Source organism: Rhinatrema bivittatum, chromosome 1 (genome assembly GCF_901001135.1).
Source record: "Rhinatrema bivittatum chromosome 1, aRhiBiv1.1, whole genome shotgun sequence".
In the NCBI taxonomy this organism is placed as follows: Eukaryota; Metazoa; Chordata; class Amphibia; order Gymnophiona; family Rhinatrematidae; genus Rhinatrema; species Rhinatrema bivittatum.
Window position 1 is genome coordinate 362,252,753 of NC_042615.1, and position 14,371 is coordinate 362,267,123.

A 14,371-nucleotide genomic window follows, 5' to 3' on the forward strand; every position below is an offset into this window, starting at 1 on the left:
AACATAGAAATGACGGCAGAAGAAGACCAAACAGCCCATCCAGTCTGCCCAGCAAGCTTCACATTTTTTTCTCATACTTATCTGTTTCTCTTAGCTCTTTGGTTCTATTTCCCTTCCACCCCCACCATTAATGTAGAGAGCAGTGATGCAGCTGCAACCAAGTGAAATATCAAGCTTGATTAGTTATGGGTAGTAGGGGAAGTAACTGCCGCAATAAGCAAGCTACACCCATGCTTATTTGTTTTACCCAGACTGTGTTATTCAGCCCTTATTGGTTGTTTTTCTTCTCCCCTGCCGCTGAAGCAGTCCTTCTCAAACTCACTGCAACTTAACTTAAAGGTCTTCATCGCTTTCCTTAAATTCCACAAAGATTCATTGTTTCTGCAAGTGTCCAGATCTTGAGTCTCTCGATCTGGATGTCAATTGAACCAATGTCTAGAGCATACTCCTTATAACTCACATCTCGACATGGAATTTTGTCCAATCCAACGATTTTTAAGATCCAAAGAGCCAATAGGAATCCACCATATTAGGAAGTTCTGCTCTGCAAAGGGTTTTGAACATGACGGCTATTAAAATAAAGCACACCTCCTTGTTTGTGAAGCTATCGGCCCTGGTTGGCAGCACGATCATTTATTTGCTTTTTATATCGGACTGCCCAACTTCAGATGCAAAAATTGTATCCCAACAGACCTGATAGGAACAGTATAAACCAACTTGCTCTAAAGATATTACAACCCCCCAGGGGAAGCTGTTATTACAAAACTGTAGACATCTCCGCTGGATGTGATGACTGTAGATTATAGATCCAGAATGCTTCATGATAGTTCAGTCTTATGCTTGGATCCCCACCACGTGGGGAAACTTTAACTTGCTCCAAAATAGTCCATTTTAAATCTGCAATACCATGTCCTGCTTCCTTCAAATGTTGCACAATTGGAACCGTCATTTTAGCTGTAGTGTACCGTGATTTGTGCTCCCCTAATCTGATACGTACTGGGCAAGATGTACGGCCCACATAAAGTTTGGGACATGGACAAATTATAATATATACCACATTACAAGAGTTGCAATTGGTGTTGCTTTTTCTCCAAACTTTGTAATGTGTAACAGGGTCCACCCATTCTTTCCCCACTATGGTTTGATGACACCAACAACAACTCCCACATATCTGATGACCTATAGTCTCCTCTGTAGGAACACTATAATCCAGTTGTGCATGTACTAGCATATCCCTAATGTTTCGGCCTCTCATTGTAGCAAACAATGGGAGTTCTATAAATTCTTTATGCAATGACAAAATATGCCAATACATCTTAATGGCCAAGATAATAACTCCCATAGCTGTAGATTGTTGTAATACACAATATTTTTAAAAAAACAAGTAAAAAAATAATTTATAAAAAAAGTTCACATAAGGTTGGAGGTTAATGATTATAACATGCATTCATGGTGCAGGGACGCCTACACGATTATATGAAACCTTCAACCAAGTCCTATAAAGATTTCAAAAAAATATATTTAATGATTATATCACCACTCACAATTAAATTTGGTACCAGTCATGTAGGTTCCAAAAATCAGTACATTTTTTAAAAATATATATATTCGCATTAATAGCAAAATATTACAGTGGAGCTTTTTTAAGAAATTTCTTTGGTACAGTGATTGAACATTGTGTTCCTTTTGTGATTAAGTAAAATTATATATCACTGTCAGGTAGGGATGTGAATCGGGCTTCGGACGATTGAAAATATCATACGATATTTTCAAAATCGTCAGAAATCGGGGGCTCCCCAAAACGATAGGAAAACCCCACGATATTGTTCGTGGGGGTTCTCTTATCGTTTTGGGGGAGGGTGTGAAAAACGGCACACAAAAATAACCCCTAAACCCACCCTGACCCTTTAAAACTAATTCCTTGGCTTCCCCCACCCTCCCGACCCCCCCAAAAACTTTTTACAGGTACCTGGTGGTCCAGTGGGGGTCCCGGGAGTGATCTCCGCTCCCGGGCCATCGGCTGCCACTAATCAAAATGGCGCCGATGGCCCTTTGCCCTTACCATGTGACAGGGTATCCGTGCCATTGGCCGGCCCCTGTCACATGGTAGGAGCACTGGATGGCCCGCGCCATTTTTAAAGATGGCGCCAGCCATCCAGTGCTGTTAATAATTTTAGTGCTGTTTCGGCAACGATTCAGCGTCAAAACTTATCGTGTCTGCCGCTCGAAGTAAAGATAGAGCCGGTCTGCTATAAGCCCCTGAGGCAGCCCCTGCGTGAGGCGAAACTCGGCCTGTCGGGCATATATTTAAAAGATCGTGTCTCCATTTCAATAAAGCTCAGAGACTGGACTATTCCGTGGCGTCTAATCTACTTTTTCTCAAATGGAGGATGTCATTTTAAGAAGACAGAAGACCGAAAAGGAGCTCTGTGGCCTGGTCTCTGGCCCCTGGGCCTGGGCCTAAGCCTATACTCCAGAGCTAGGACTGGGCCTTTGGATTGGGCTGGGCACCAGCATTGGGCCTGAGCCTAACTTGAGGTCTAAGCAACAGGACCCAGCATTCAAACTTGGCCAGAATGTCAGGTTTTAGCCTAGGCCAAGGTCCTGCATCAGGACATGGTTTCCATGCTTGGACCCACCTTCAGGCTGGGCCTTGGCATCGAAACCAGGCCTCCAAGCCAGGCCTCAGTGTTGGGCCAGACCTAGGTCGAACTTGCATGTCCTCCCAAGATCTAGGCCTATGTAAGGCAGAGGCATCAGTCTGGGCTGAAGCTTCTTCATAAAATCTCTCCAGACCAGTTAAGTGGGGTCCAGGGAGGATCCTGGCCCCAGCAGCTTTTGGAGGGTGGGAGGGATAGGCTGCAGGGGGGACCATTTTTTAATTTATTTTTTTTTTAATGTTTATTTTGGTTTTTTTAAACTCCAGAAAATGAAATAAACATTAAACAAAACTAAATTCGTGGGAAAATACCCTCCAAAAATGAAATTAAAAAAACGAAACAAAATTATTTTCCCAGCCCATCCCTAATGCAGCGAGGTACAGACACATAGAAGAGATGGTCCCTGCTCCATGTCGCAAGCTATTTGACAAACATTGAGCACAGACAAATATGGACAAACCGACATTGAGGGCAGGTTACGTTCATGGATCTGGTATCTTTGCCTTTCCAAGTCTAAGGGAGATAGAGGGCTGTGTAAGGGTTCAAAGAGGAGGTGCAGGAAGGACCATTTGCTTCCTCTAGTTGAGGTGAGTTGTCGGTAAACATGGTTTCTGTAGATAAACGTGTAGACAGGAGGTTTGGCGGCGCTTCTCTCTTCCGCTTCTTCCTGCTTTTCACTCTTTACCAGATGGATAGGTCGCAGAGGAATCTGTAATGGAATCTGGATAGAACCTTAATTAGAGGGGAAAATAGGTTAGAAACTGCTACCACTATTACCTTTACTATGGATACACATCTCTTATAGCAGAGGCACACACACCGGAGGCACTCTCTGCCCCAGGCGGCTCATCATTTGCTGCTACTCCACACGGCCTGTGACAACCGTGGAAACAGCGGAACAAAAAGTAATGACATTAACACGCTGGCAGAATAATACAGACAAGTGATGTTTTCAATATGAACAGGCCACTTCTGTTCACATGCGCTATGCTTCTCTCCCACAGATACAAAGAAAGAGCATTGACGTTATCCCAGATTCACCATGACCAGCCTATAAAGCCACTGGACAGAGCTGTCTTCTGGATTGAGTTTGTTATGCGTCACAAAGGGGCAAAGCACTTGAGACCTGCTGCTCACTCTCTCACATGGTACCAGTACCACTGCCTGGACGTTATAGCCTTCCTGATCATCTGCCTGGCGGCTTTCCTTATAGTTAGCATTAAGTGTTGCACATTTTGTTTTCGGAAGGGTAGCAGAGCAGTAAAGAAGAAAAGAGAGTAATCGACGATCAAGATTAAAAAAAAAAAAATTAGGGTTTTCCTTCCATGTGTACTCTATTTACTTCTAGTGAACTGGTGAGAAAGTATCACTTTCCTGAGAAACGTTTACATTCACTTTCTATCCTAATGTCAAATCAGTCCTGCAAACGCACTGCCTACATCAGGGGTCGGGAACCTTTTTGGCTGAGAGAGCCATGAACTCCACATATTTTAAAATGTAATTCCGTGAGAGCCATACAAGACCTACCAATCAATTTACTACAACCCCCCACCCTCCTGACCCCCCCCCCCCCCAAGACCTGCCAAAAGTCCCTGGTGGTCCAGCGGGGGTCCAGGGCTCGCAGACAAATCTTTAATAAAAAAGTAAAAATCTAACAAAACCCCCCACCCTCCTGACGCCCCCCAATACCTCCAAAATTAATTTACTACAATCCCCCACCCTCCTGACCCCCCCAAGACCTGCCAAAAGTCCCTGGTGGTCCAGCGGGGGTCCAGGAGCGGTCCGGGAGCGGTCCGGGAGCGATCTCCTGGACTTGGGCTGTTGGCTGCCAATAGTCAAAATGGCGCCGACGGCCCTTTGCCCTCACTATGTCACTGGGGTCGACCAATGGCGGCGGTAACCCCTGTGACATAGTAAGGGCAAAGGGCCGTCGATGTTAGATTTTTATTTTTTTATTAAAGATTTGTCTGCGAGCCAGATGCAGCCATCAAAAGAGCCACATCTGGCTCGCGAGCCATTGGTTCCCGACCCCTGGCCTACATAGATGCTTAACTCAACAATTGAAAGTCTGTAACCCGCTCTTGCAAGTTAAACTTCAGAACAAGTGTGCTTAGCACTGGTTTCCAGTTTCTCAGGGACCCGAAAAATGAAATAGTGCCATTATTAGTATCTATGAGGACCAATTGCTGTGCCTTCAGTAAAAAAAAGGGATGGGGAATGGGAAGGAAATGTTATTGTTCCCCGCCTTGAGCACGCTTGCGAAAAATCGAGATATAAGTCAAATAAATAAAATAAACAGAAGAAAAGACAGCGCCACTAGTATAACGATTAAAGACCAGCTGACGAGCAGACAAAAGGAAGACATGGGGGTGAAGGGTAGCAACAGAAAGGGGTGCTCACAAGAGTGTCCCCTGATACCATCAGATCATGCTGCCAGGGCGACTACAGTGACGAGAAGTAGACTTGGGGTGCAGAGGGAGCTAAAGTACCTTTCTGGCAGTGCTGGAAGCATGTTAGACAAGCTTAGGGAACGGGAGAGAACAACTGTTACAAGTGAGCGGGTGGATGTAACTTGAATGGGCAGACCTTTGAATTGTACTCTTGAGCAAAGAAATTGTCCTGAGAGAACAGAAGGCGTGCTAAAGTTTTCCTGTAGAGGTCAAGTCTGGATCAAAAGCCATTCTTGGGTAGGAACAAGGATGGGGGGCCAAGCAAAAGAGGTGTGGATGCTGTTGTTAGAAAAGCGAACACAAAGAACAATTTAAAAACCAAAAAATACAGCATCTTGGCATGTCTTATTAGCCAATAAGAATAAATGATAGAGAATGAGCCATTAATTCTTAAAGCAAGGACAGAGGCCACAATGAGGCGCGTTATTGCAAGAGGTGCTTGTATCTACTATCTTGATAACGGTAGGATGGAATTTGTAGGATTTGCAGGAGCGCTGTGCATCTGGTTTAAAGATGAAGCAAAAAGGGCCTAACTACCTACAGGGTCTGTTTACTCGCATGGTTTGGTTTGGAAATTCCAGAGAAAATATTGGGCGAGCACGATCCCATGGAAAGATTTACAGACTGGGCAAGAAGACTTACTGATGGCAATTTTCAAAGCCATTACTGTGGGTAAAAATTGCCCCCTCCCATGAGGATAACCTTGGAGGCATTCCTGCAAGCAAGCAGGGAGCACCATGTGAAATTTTGGATTTTCTAAATTATGCACATTGTTTTTGGCCAGAAAAAGTACCCATAGAGAAAGCAGGTGAAAATATCTGCCAATATTTTTTTTCCAGGGACAGCAATCAAAATAAAACTACCCATGGAGTTTGCAGCAATGCAGACTGTTTGATTTATTGCTCCCACAGAATTTTCTACATAGTGGGTTGTTTTTTTTTTTTTTTCTTTCTTTATTTTGTTACAGGAAACTAAAAACTATTTTGTTACAGGAAACTAAAGCCTTGGGCAAAATACATATGGTTTCAAAACCGTGCAAGCAAACCGTGTGGCAAAATTTTACCCTACCGTTGTCCATCTCTTAAATCTGGCCGTAAGTCTCTGGATACCCTAGAAGAGAGGTCCCAAAACCATGGCCCGAGGACTGGATGTGGCCCTTGGATGAATTTCATCTGGCCCCTGGCAGCAACGGCAGAAGGAACATGATCTGGCCCAAAGCCACGATGATAAAAGGAGCTTGATCCGGCCTGCAGTTGTGGCAGTTAGAACACTGCTACCACCAGCTAAAATACTTAAAGTCAGAAGTGTTGGTGGCAGCATGTCAGAGCAGTGTAGGTGGGGCATACCGGTGCAAGGCCACCACCGATTGACTGCACTATGCATTGCTGGCATTAATGCTGCTTGTGCCGGTGGGGCCACTTGGGCCAAAAACAGGGCGAAAGGCTGCAATACAAGGAGTTTTCGGCTTTTGTGGAGGGTGATGCAGACCATGGGGAGGAAGGCACTGATATTGAACCGTGGGTTCTGCAGGGTTGCCAGGGAAAGCCTGGTAAGGATGGTGGTTCCTGGAGCTCCCAACCATGTCGTGGGGGAGGAGGGGGCAGACTTAAACATAGAAACATATAGAAACATAGAAAAGACGGCAGAAAAAGGTCAAACGGTCCATCCAGTCTGCCCCACAAGCCCACGGCAGCACCCGCCGTGCCGTACAGGTCACTCCTATACATATCAGTTTCTCAGACTGTAAAAGTCAGGGCCCTTGTTTATTGCTGTCTGACTCCAGTTTCTCTCTTGCTATTCAAGCTAGTTAACTACATCTATGCAGGTGCAGGTAACTACCACAGCTTAGCATGGATTGCAGATGAATCATGATTTGCGTGAAGCCATTTGCAAATAAATGAGCTACTTTATATATATATTTGCATGCGACACAGCCTACTAATTTTTCTTGCACAGAGAGCCTGATTTATTTCAAGTGACTGGTAAAGCAGAAATACACATTACCAATATTGCACTAGTATAAGCACCAGATTTGGTGTTTAATGCATTTATTGCAGCTTAGCAGTGGGCCTATTGCATGCCTAAAAAGAGGAAAATAAATTGCTGCCTTAAATTTAGGGGCATAAGTTTTAGGTTCTTAAATTGTGAATTTTCAGCTGAAAATTTAGGTACTTAAATTTGCCTGACAATGCACCTATATTTAGTCACCTAGAGATCAGCATTCAGAGAGCTGGAGAGTGGGTAAGCTTCTCTGGGTAAAGTTATGCATGGAACCTGATAAATCTTTAAAGTAATGCCGGCTCTTTGTGCCCCCTCCTCTCGCCACCCTCCGGCCTCCTGCTCCCGCGCTCGGCACGAGACCCAATCAGGGTCCGGAGCTCTCCTCCCTCAGGCCGCACGGACGCTCGGAGATGCACCACCCCCCACTACCCAGAAGGAAGCGCGATCGACGGCACTGACCTCATCGGGGGCGGATTTCCCAGCCCTTTAAAGTAAGGCCGGAACCTTGGCATCGCACGCCTAAGGAGCGCGACCAAGGAGCAGGCCCCTTGGCACGCCCCTTAGCGTGCACCCCGTGCCCCCCCCCCCCTCCCGAATTTACTCTTCAATTTTGAACTCGCTCCAAGGCACTGAAAGTTCTCTGTCTTGTTCTGGACTGATACCTTGTACTTAGCTCCTATTCTGTATAGGCTCGCGCGTCCGGCGCTTCCCTGCTACGGAGTGAGCCTCTTTTCTGCGGACCCAGACCGTCCCAGGGACCCAGCAGCTCCTCTTAGGCCTCATCAACATGGCCTGGCCTTAACCGCCCCCTTTCGGCGCACCCAACCGCAGCCCAGCCACAGACCAATGACACAGATCGGGGACGCAGGTTGAGCCTTTAAAAAATTTGGTATTCACCAGCGGCGCCGTGCACTCGAAGAAGTGCGATCCAAGAGGCATTAGTCTTGCTCAGATTTTGTTTAGACTGTTTTTCCTTGTAACCTTATTTGACATTCCTTGTTACCTTGTAGCCTAGCTATTTCAGACATTGTCCAGCTTGCTTTCCATTCTAGCCTATCCCTGACTTTACTTACCACCCTGTAGCTTAGCCAGACCTCTCATTTTGCATTATTCCAAGTGTCCGAGTATTCTGAACCAAGTGTCCTACCTGCTGTTTTTAAAATGTGTATTTCGACCATTCCTATCCTGTACCACCCATCCATGCGTAAAACTACCATAATGCAGACACACCCAACTACCTCCCGGAAATCTCTAGTGCCTATCATGATCACACCCCTCACCCAATTCCTAGGCCTAGCCACGCTGGCCATAACCTTACTCAATACACAATCTATCCTTAAGAAAGCACCCATCCTGTATGACTTGCTCACTGATGACAATCCCGATATATGTGCCATTACTGAATCAGATCATGTTTTCATCAACCAACTCCCTCAACAAACATATGACATTTTCTCCATCCCGAGACCCAAAAAAAGAGGCGGAGGGCTTCTCCTAGCTGCCCAAAAACACCTCAACCTTAAACTGCAACCCTCCAAACCCCCCCCCCCCCCCGATTAGAAATTGGGCTATTTAAATCTCCCACCTTTCAGGTCTGCCTCATTTATGCCCCTCCTAACGTACTTGAGCATGACCCCTCCCCACTCATCGAATTTTTTGTAGACTCTCTCAAGCCTGACATCCCCACAGTCATACTTGGAGACTTCAGTCTCCATGTGGATGCCAGTCGTACATCACTAGCCTGTGAAACCCTCCTGCTCGCCCTCAAAGCCTTAGGCTTCAGTCAACTTATAGCCACTCCAACACACAAAGCAGGACATACCCTTGACCTCTTCTTTGTTAATGCCTATATCCAAGCACCTAACACCCCCACAGCCTCCCCTATCCCCTGGTCAGACCACTTCCTTATCAATGCCCATATCATCCTCAACACCCCCTCCTTGCCCTCCCATACACTGAAGAAAACTATCTTGTTCCGTAAACCATGCTCTACAGAGGCCCTCACTCTAGCATTTGGTAAAGTAACTGGGAACCTTGACCTCTCTAATCCTGATGCAGCCCTACACTCCTGGAACAAGATCACCAACACCATAGCCGATGAACTCTGCCCCATAACGCATAAAGAAATCCCTGACTCACAGAATGTAAAAAAACCATGGTATACCAGCGAACTAAAAAAGTTAAAACAAGAGCTCAGATCCAAGGAACGCATCTGGTGTAGACAACCCTCCCCCACACTCAAAGCAATATATAAGCAGACACTACACAACTACCGTCAAGCCACCCTCCAAGCCAAACGGGACTTCTACTCATCCAAAATCCATGACTACCAATTCAACTCTCATGCTCTATTCTCTTATGTTGAAGAGCTCACAAAACCATATTCCCCCTCCTCCCAGGAAGAAAACACCGAGGAAAAATGTGAAGAACTTGCAAAGTACTTCCACAACAAAATCTCCAATATCCTCCTCTGCTTCCCCACCAAGCCCACCCACACTTCTCCCCTCCCTAATCACAATGGCTGCAGTCTTGGATCCCTCAACCTCACTACAACCCTGGAGATAGAAACCATTTTTAAAAAGATGAAACCTGCCTCCCACATAGCAGACACAATCCCCTCAAAAACCCTTCTCTCCATACCTACCACCATTGCCAAACCCCTTGCCAATATAATAAATTGCTCACTGACTTCTGGCAAAGTCCCAGACCCCCTCAAGCTTGCCGTCATCAAGCCCCTCCTTAAAAAGTCCACCCTCGACCCCTCCGACCCAGCAAACTACCGGCCCATCTCCAACCTGCCCCTCCTCTCCAAGATCCTTGAAAAAGTAGTCAACTCCCAACTCACAGACTACCTCGAAGACCATAATATCCTACACCCTTCCCAGTTTGGCTTCCGTAAAGGTGGTAATACTGAGAATCTCTTGTTAGCAATCACAGACACTATCCTCATAGGCATGGACCAAGGGAAAGAGTTTCTACTTGCCATCCTAGATATCTCAGCAGCATTTGACATGGTCAACCACCAAATCCTTCTTTCCCGACTGGCTGAGATAGGTATCTCTGACACAGCACTTTCATGGTTCTCCTCCTACCTCTCACACAGAGAATACGTAGTAAAAATTGACAAGTCCGAATCCTCCCACTTTCCCCTCACGCAAGGCATTCCACAAGGGTCTTCCCTATCCTCTACTCTTTTCAATATCTATCTCCTGCCTCTCTGCCACCTCCTCACCGACCTAGGCCTTAACTTCTTCTTGTATGCCGATGATGTGCAAATTCTCATCCCTATTCAAAATACCCTCAAAGAATCCCTACAATTCTGGGAATCTTGCCTAGCCTCCATTAACTCGCTATTATCCAACCTCCACCTAGCGCTTAATCCAGCAAAAACGGAAATCCTCATCATCACTAACCAACCAGAACCTACCTCCCCTGCCACCTTAACCCATTCCACACCACCTACTATAAGAGACCTAGGAGTCACCCTAGACCAACACCTTAACTTTAAACCGCATATTAAGTCCTTAATAAAGGGAGGTTTCTACAAACTCCACATCCTCCAAAAACTTAAGCCCCTTCTCCATGCCCAGGATTTCTGCCTAGTCTTGCAAACGACCATCCTCTCTAAATTAGACTACTGCAACTCCCTGCTCATAGGCCTCCCTTATGCTACTATTAAACCCCTGCAAATCCTACAGAATGTCATGGCAAGAATCATAACCAACACTCGTAAAAGAGAACACATCACACCTATACTACAGGATCTGCACTGGCTACCCATCCCCTTCCGTATTCAATATAAAACCCTCACCATCCTTCACAATGCACTCTACAAAAACAAGTCCGCTTGGCTCAAGACAATGCCCCACTTCCATGCATCTAAGCGCCCTGTGAGATCTGCCCTTGCTGGCACTCTTCACACCCCACCCCTCAAAATTGCACGCCTTACCATGACCAGAGAAAAAGCCTTTACCATTGCGGGCCCGACCCTATGGAATTCACTCCCCACCCATCTACGTCTTGAACCTTCCTTGCACACTTTCAAAAAAGGCATCAAGACACGGCTTTTCAGGCAGACCTACCCCGCTGCCAATCAAACCTAGACCTTTCTACCCTACCCCTCATAATTCTACCTCTCAGAATTTGTCCGCCCCCTTGTTCTTATGCTCTATGATTATGATTTCCCTCAACTGCCTATGTGTTATATGTACTCCGTCACCCACCGGCTCGCGCTTCCGGCGCTGCCCGATCGGGGCAAGAGCACCGGCACTGGTCCCACCGCCCACCGTCTCATCCAAGGACCTCATCCGACTCCTCACGAGGCCGACCATCGCTGCAACCCTCCCTGAGCTCCACCTCCAGCCAATCAAAGACGAGGTAGGAGCCGCATTGACTCCTACGTCAGCGCCTGGGAGGCAGGCCCCTGCAAATATTTAAAACCAGGCCCGCTACTGCGGCCCTCTCTTTTCGGCGTCTCACCCACCGGCTCGCGCGTCTGGCGCTGCCCGATCGGGGCAAGAGCCCCGGCACTGGTCCCACCGCCCGCCGTCTCATCCAAGGACCTCCGTCCGACTCCTCACGAGGCCGACCATCGCTGCAACCCTCCCTGAGCTCCACCTCCAGCCAATCAAAGACGAGGTAGGAGCCGCGTTGACTCCTACATCAGCGCCTGGGAGGCAGGCCCCTGCAAAGATTTAAAACCAGGCCCGCTACTGCGGCGCCGCGTGCTGGGCGTCACGCGCACGAAGGAGCGCGACCTAAGGGGCACGCCCCTTTGTGCGGCCTCGTGCGCGCCCCATCTCTTTTCGGACTTCTTCATCTGCTCCACACACAGAAGAATCACAACCACCAACGTCTTCTCCATTGCTATAATGCTCATCAGCACTTGCATGACTTTGTGATAGCAACTGTGTTAGGCAACAACCCCTCTAACAGCAAGTAACTTATGGTAACCCCCACCTTTTCTGTAAAACCAATGCCACTTCTGTGATTTATGAAACCGCCTCCAAGTCAGTTAACTCTCCCCTCTTGTCTAACCTAGTTGCATCTAATTGTACATTGTATCTTGTATTTTCAGCAAATGCTGATTGTACCTCACTTTAAACTTTGTCAGGTTTAACCCCATAACTGAATACTTTCTACTCATTCTCTCCCCCAAGTATTTTCAAGAGCTCTGAGATTGACCACTACCCACCACCCAGCTCCTAATTACCCATCTTTCTCCTCCTGAAATGTGCTTCCCCACTATACCTGTCATACACCACCCCTCTCGGCGGATCCTCCGTCCAGCACAACCTCACTCCTTCATCCAGCATAAGTCCCTAGTGCCCATCATGATTTCACCCCTCACGCAACTGCTAGGCCTAGCCACGCTAGCCATTTCCCTCTTCAACGCACAATCCATCCTAAAGAAAGCCCCTATCCTCCAAGATTTGCTCACTGACACCAACCCTGATATCTGTGCCATCACACAATCATGGCTAAAGAATTCAGACCATGTTTTCATTAATCAACTCCCAACACAGACATACGACATTTTCTCCATCCCAAGGCCCAAAAAAAGGGGAGGAGGCATACTCCTAGCCGCCAAGAAACACCTTAACCTCAAACTACAAACCATCTCCCCCCTCTCCCCCCAAGACTTGAAAATGGGCTTTTTAAATCCAAATCCCTGCAGGTCTGCCTTGCCTATGCCCCTCCTGGTATACTTGAACAGGACCCTTCCCCCCTCATTGAATACATTACCGACAACATAAAGCCGGATACCCCCGCAATGATACTCAGAGATTTCAATCTCCATGTAGATACCCACCCTGCCACACCTGCTTGCGAAACCCTACTTGTCTCTCTCAAATCCCTAGGCTTCAGACAGCTCATCTCCGAGCCAACACACAAAGCTGGTCACACACTCGACCTCCTATTTGTTAACACATGCATAACAGTACCCCATGCACCTATCACCACCCCCATCCCTTGGTCCGACCATTTTCTCATCAATGCCCACCTCACCATCAACACCGCCACTCCGATCTCAAACTCACATAAAAAAACGATCTCCTTCTGTAAACCAAGTTCTTCAGAGGAACTCTCCCTAGCCTTCAACAAAGTAAGTGAAAACCTCGACCTCTCTAACCCAGAGACCGCTCTACTGTCATGGGATAAGCTTACCACCAACATAGCCAACGACATTTGCCCCACTATCCACAAAGTAATAACCCCTATACAAACAGAAAGAAAACCTTGGTACACCAATGAACTAAGAAAATTAAAACAAGACCTTAGATCTAAAGAACGCTCCTGGCCAGCCACCCACATCTCTGACACCATCCCATCAAAAACTCTCCTCACCATTCCATCCGCCTTTGCAAAACCGTTAGCAGATATTATAAATTGCTCCCTCACCTCCGGGAAAGTCCCTGACCCACTTAAACTTGCCATCGTGAAGCCACTACTAAAGAAACCCACCCTCGACCAAAATGACCCTGCAAACTACAGGCCCATTTCCAATCTGCCTTTTATATCCAAAATCCTGGAGAAAGTGGTCAACACGCAACTCACCGATTTCCTAGAAGACAACAATATCTTACACCCCGCCCAATATGGCTTTTGCAAAGATCGAAGCACTGAAAAACTCCTACTTGCAATAATAGATACCATCCTCAAAGGCATGGACCACGGCCAATCTTACATACTTGCTCTCTTAGACATCTCAGCAGCTTTCGATACGGTGAACCATCAAATCCTAATATCACGTTTAGCAGAGATAGGCATCTCAGACACTGCCCTATCCTGGTTTTCCTCATACCTTGACCACAGAAAGTACTTAGTTAAGATCGATAAATTTGAATCCGCACACATTCCCCTCACACAAGGCATACCCCAGGGCTCCTCTCTATCCTCCACCCTCTTCAATATATATCTACTCCCACTTTGCCACTTACTCTCTAAACTAGGACTAAAATTCTTCTTATATGCAGATGATGTACAAATACGTATCCCCATTCAGAAATCCCTCAAAGAAACCCTGCATTTCTGGGAAACATGCCTTGTATCTATCAATTTCCTCCTTTACTGTTACGGCTGTGGCTGCTGTGCAACCGCCTCACCACCAGGGGCCCCTCTAGGGCTGGCTTTCCTGACAGGCCCAGTCCATCTCCTCTGTCCACTCTATGCTCTGGGTGTGCCCTTATAACCCTGCCTGACAGTTGCCTCGGTGCTTCGGCATCGAGCTCACCTGGGCTCCCTGCTCTAGCCTGCCTT

At 46.9% G+C, this 14,371-nt stretch overlaps 1 protein-coding gene across 6 annotated transcripts in view; it reads left to right on the forward strand.

The window, feature by feature from the left end:
* LOC115090941 (UDP-glucuronosyltransferase 2A1-like) overlaps positions 1-4,034 on the forward strand; it is a 195,930-nt gene extending 191,896 nt beyond the window's left edge. For all 6 annotated transcript variants that reach the window (XM_029600636.1, XM_029600670.1, XM_029600646.1 and 3 more), the window contains one exon: positions 3,665-4,034. In XM_029600636.1, coding sequence (XP_029456496.1) covers positions 3,665-3,941 — 277 coding nt within the window. In that variant the 3' untranslated portion in view covers positions 3,942-4,034. The remainder of the gene's footprint in view (positions 1-3,664) is intronic.
* Positions 4,035-14,371: the final 10,337 nt, after the last annotated feature.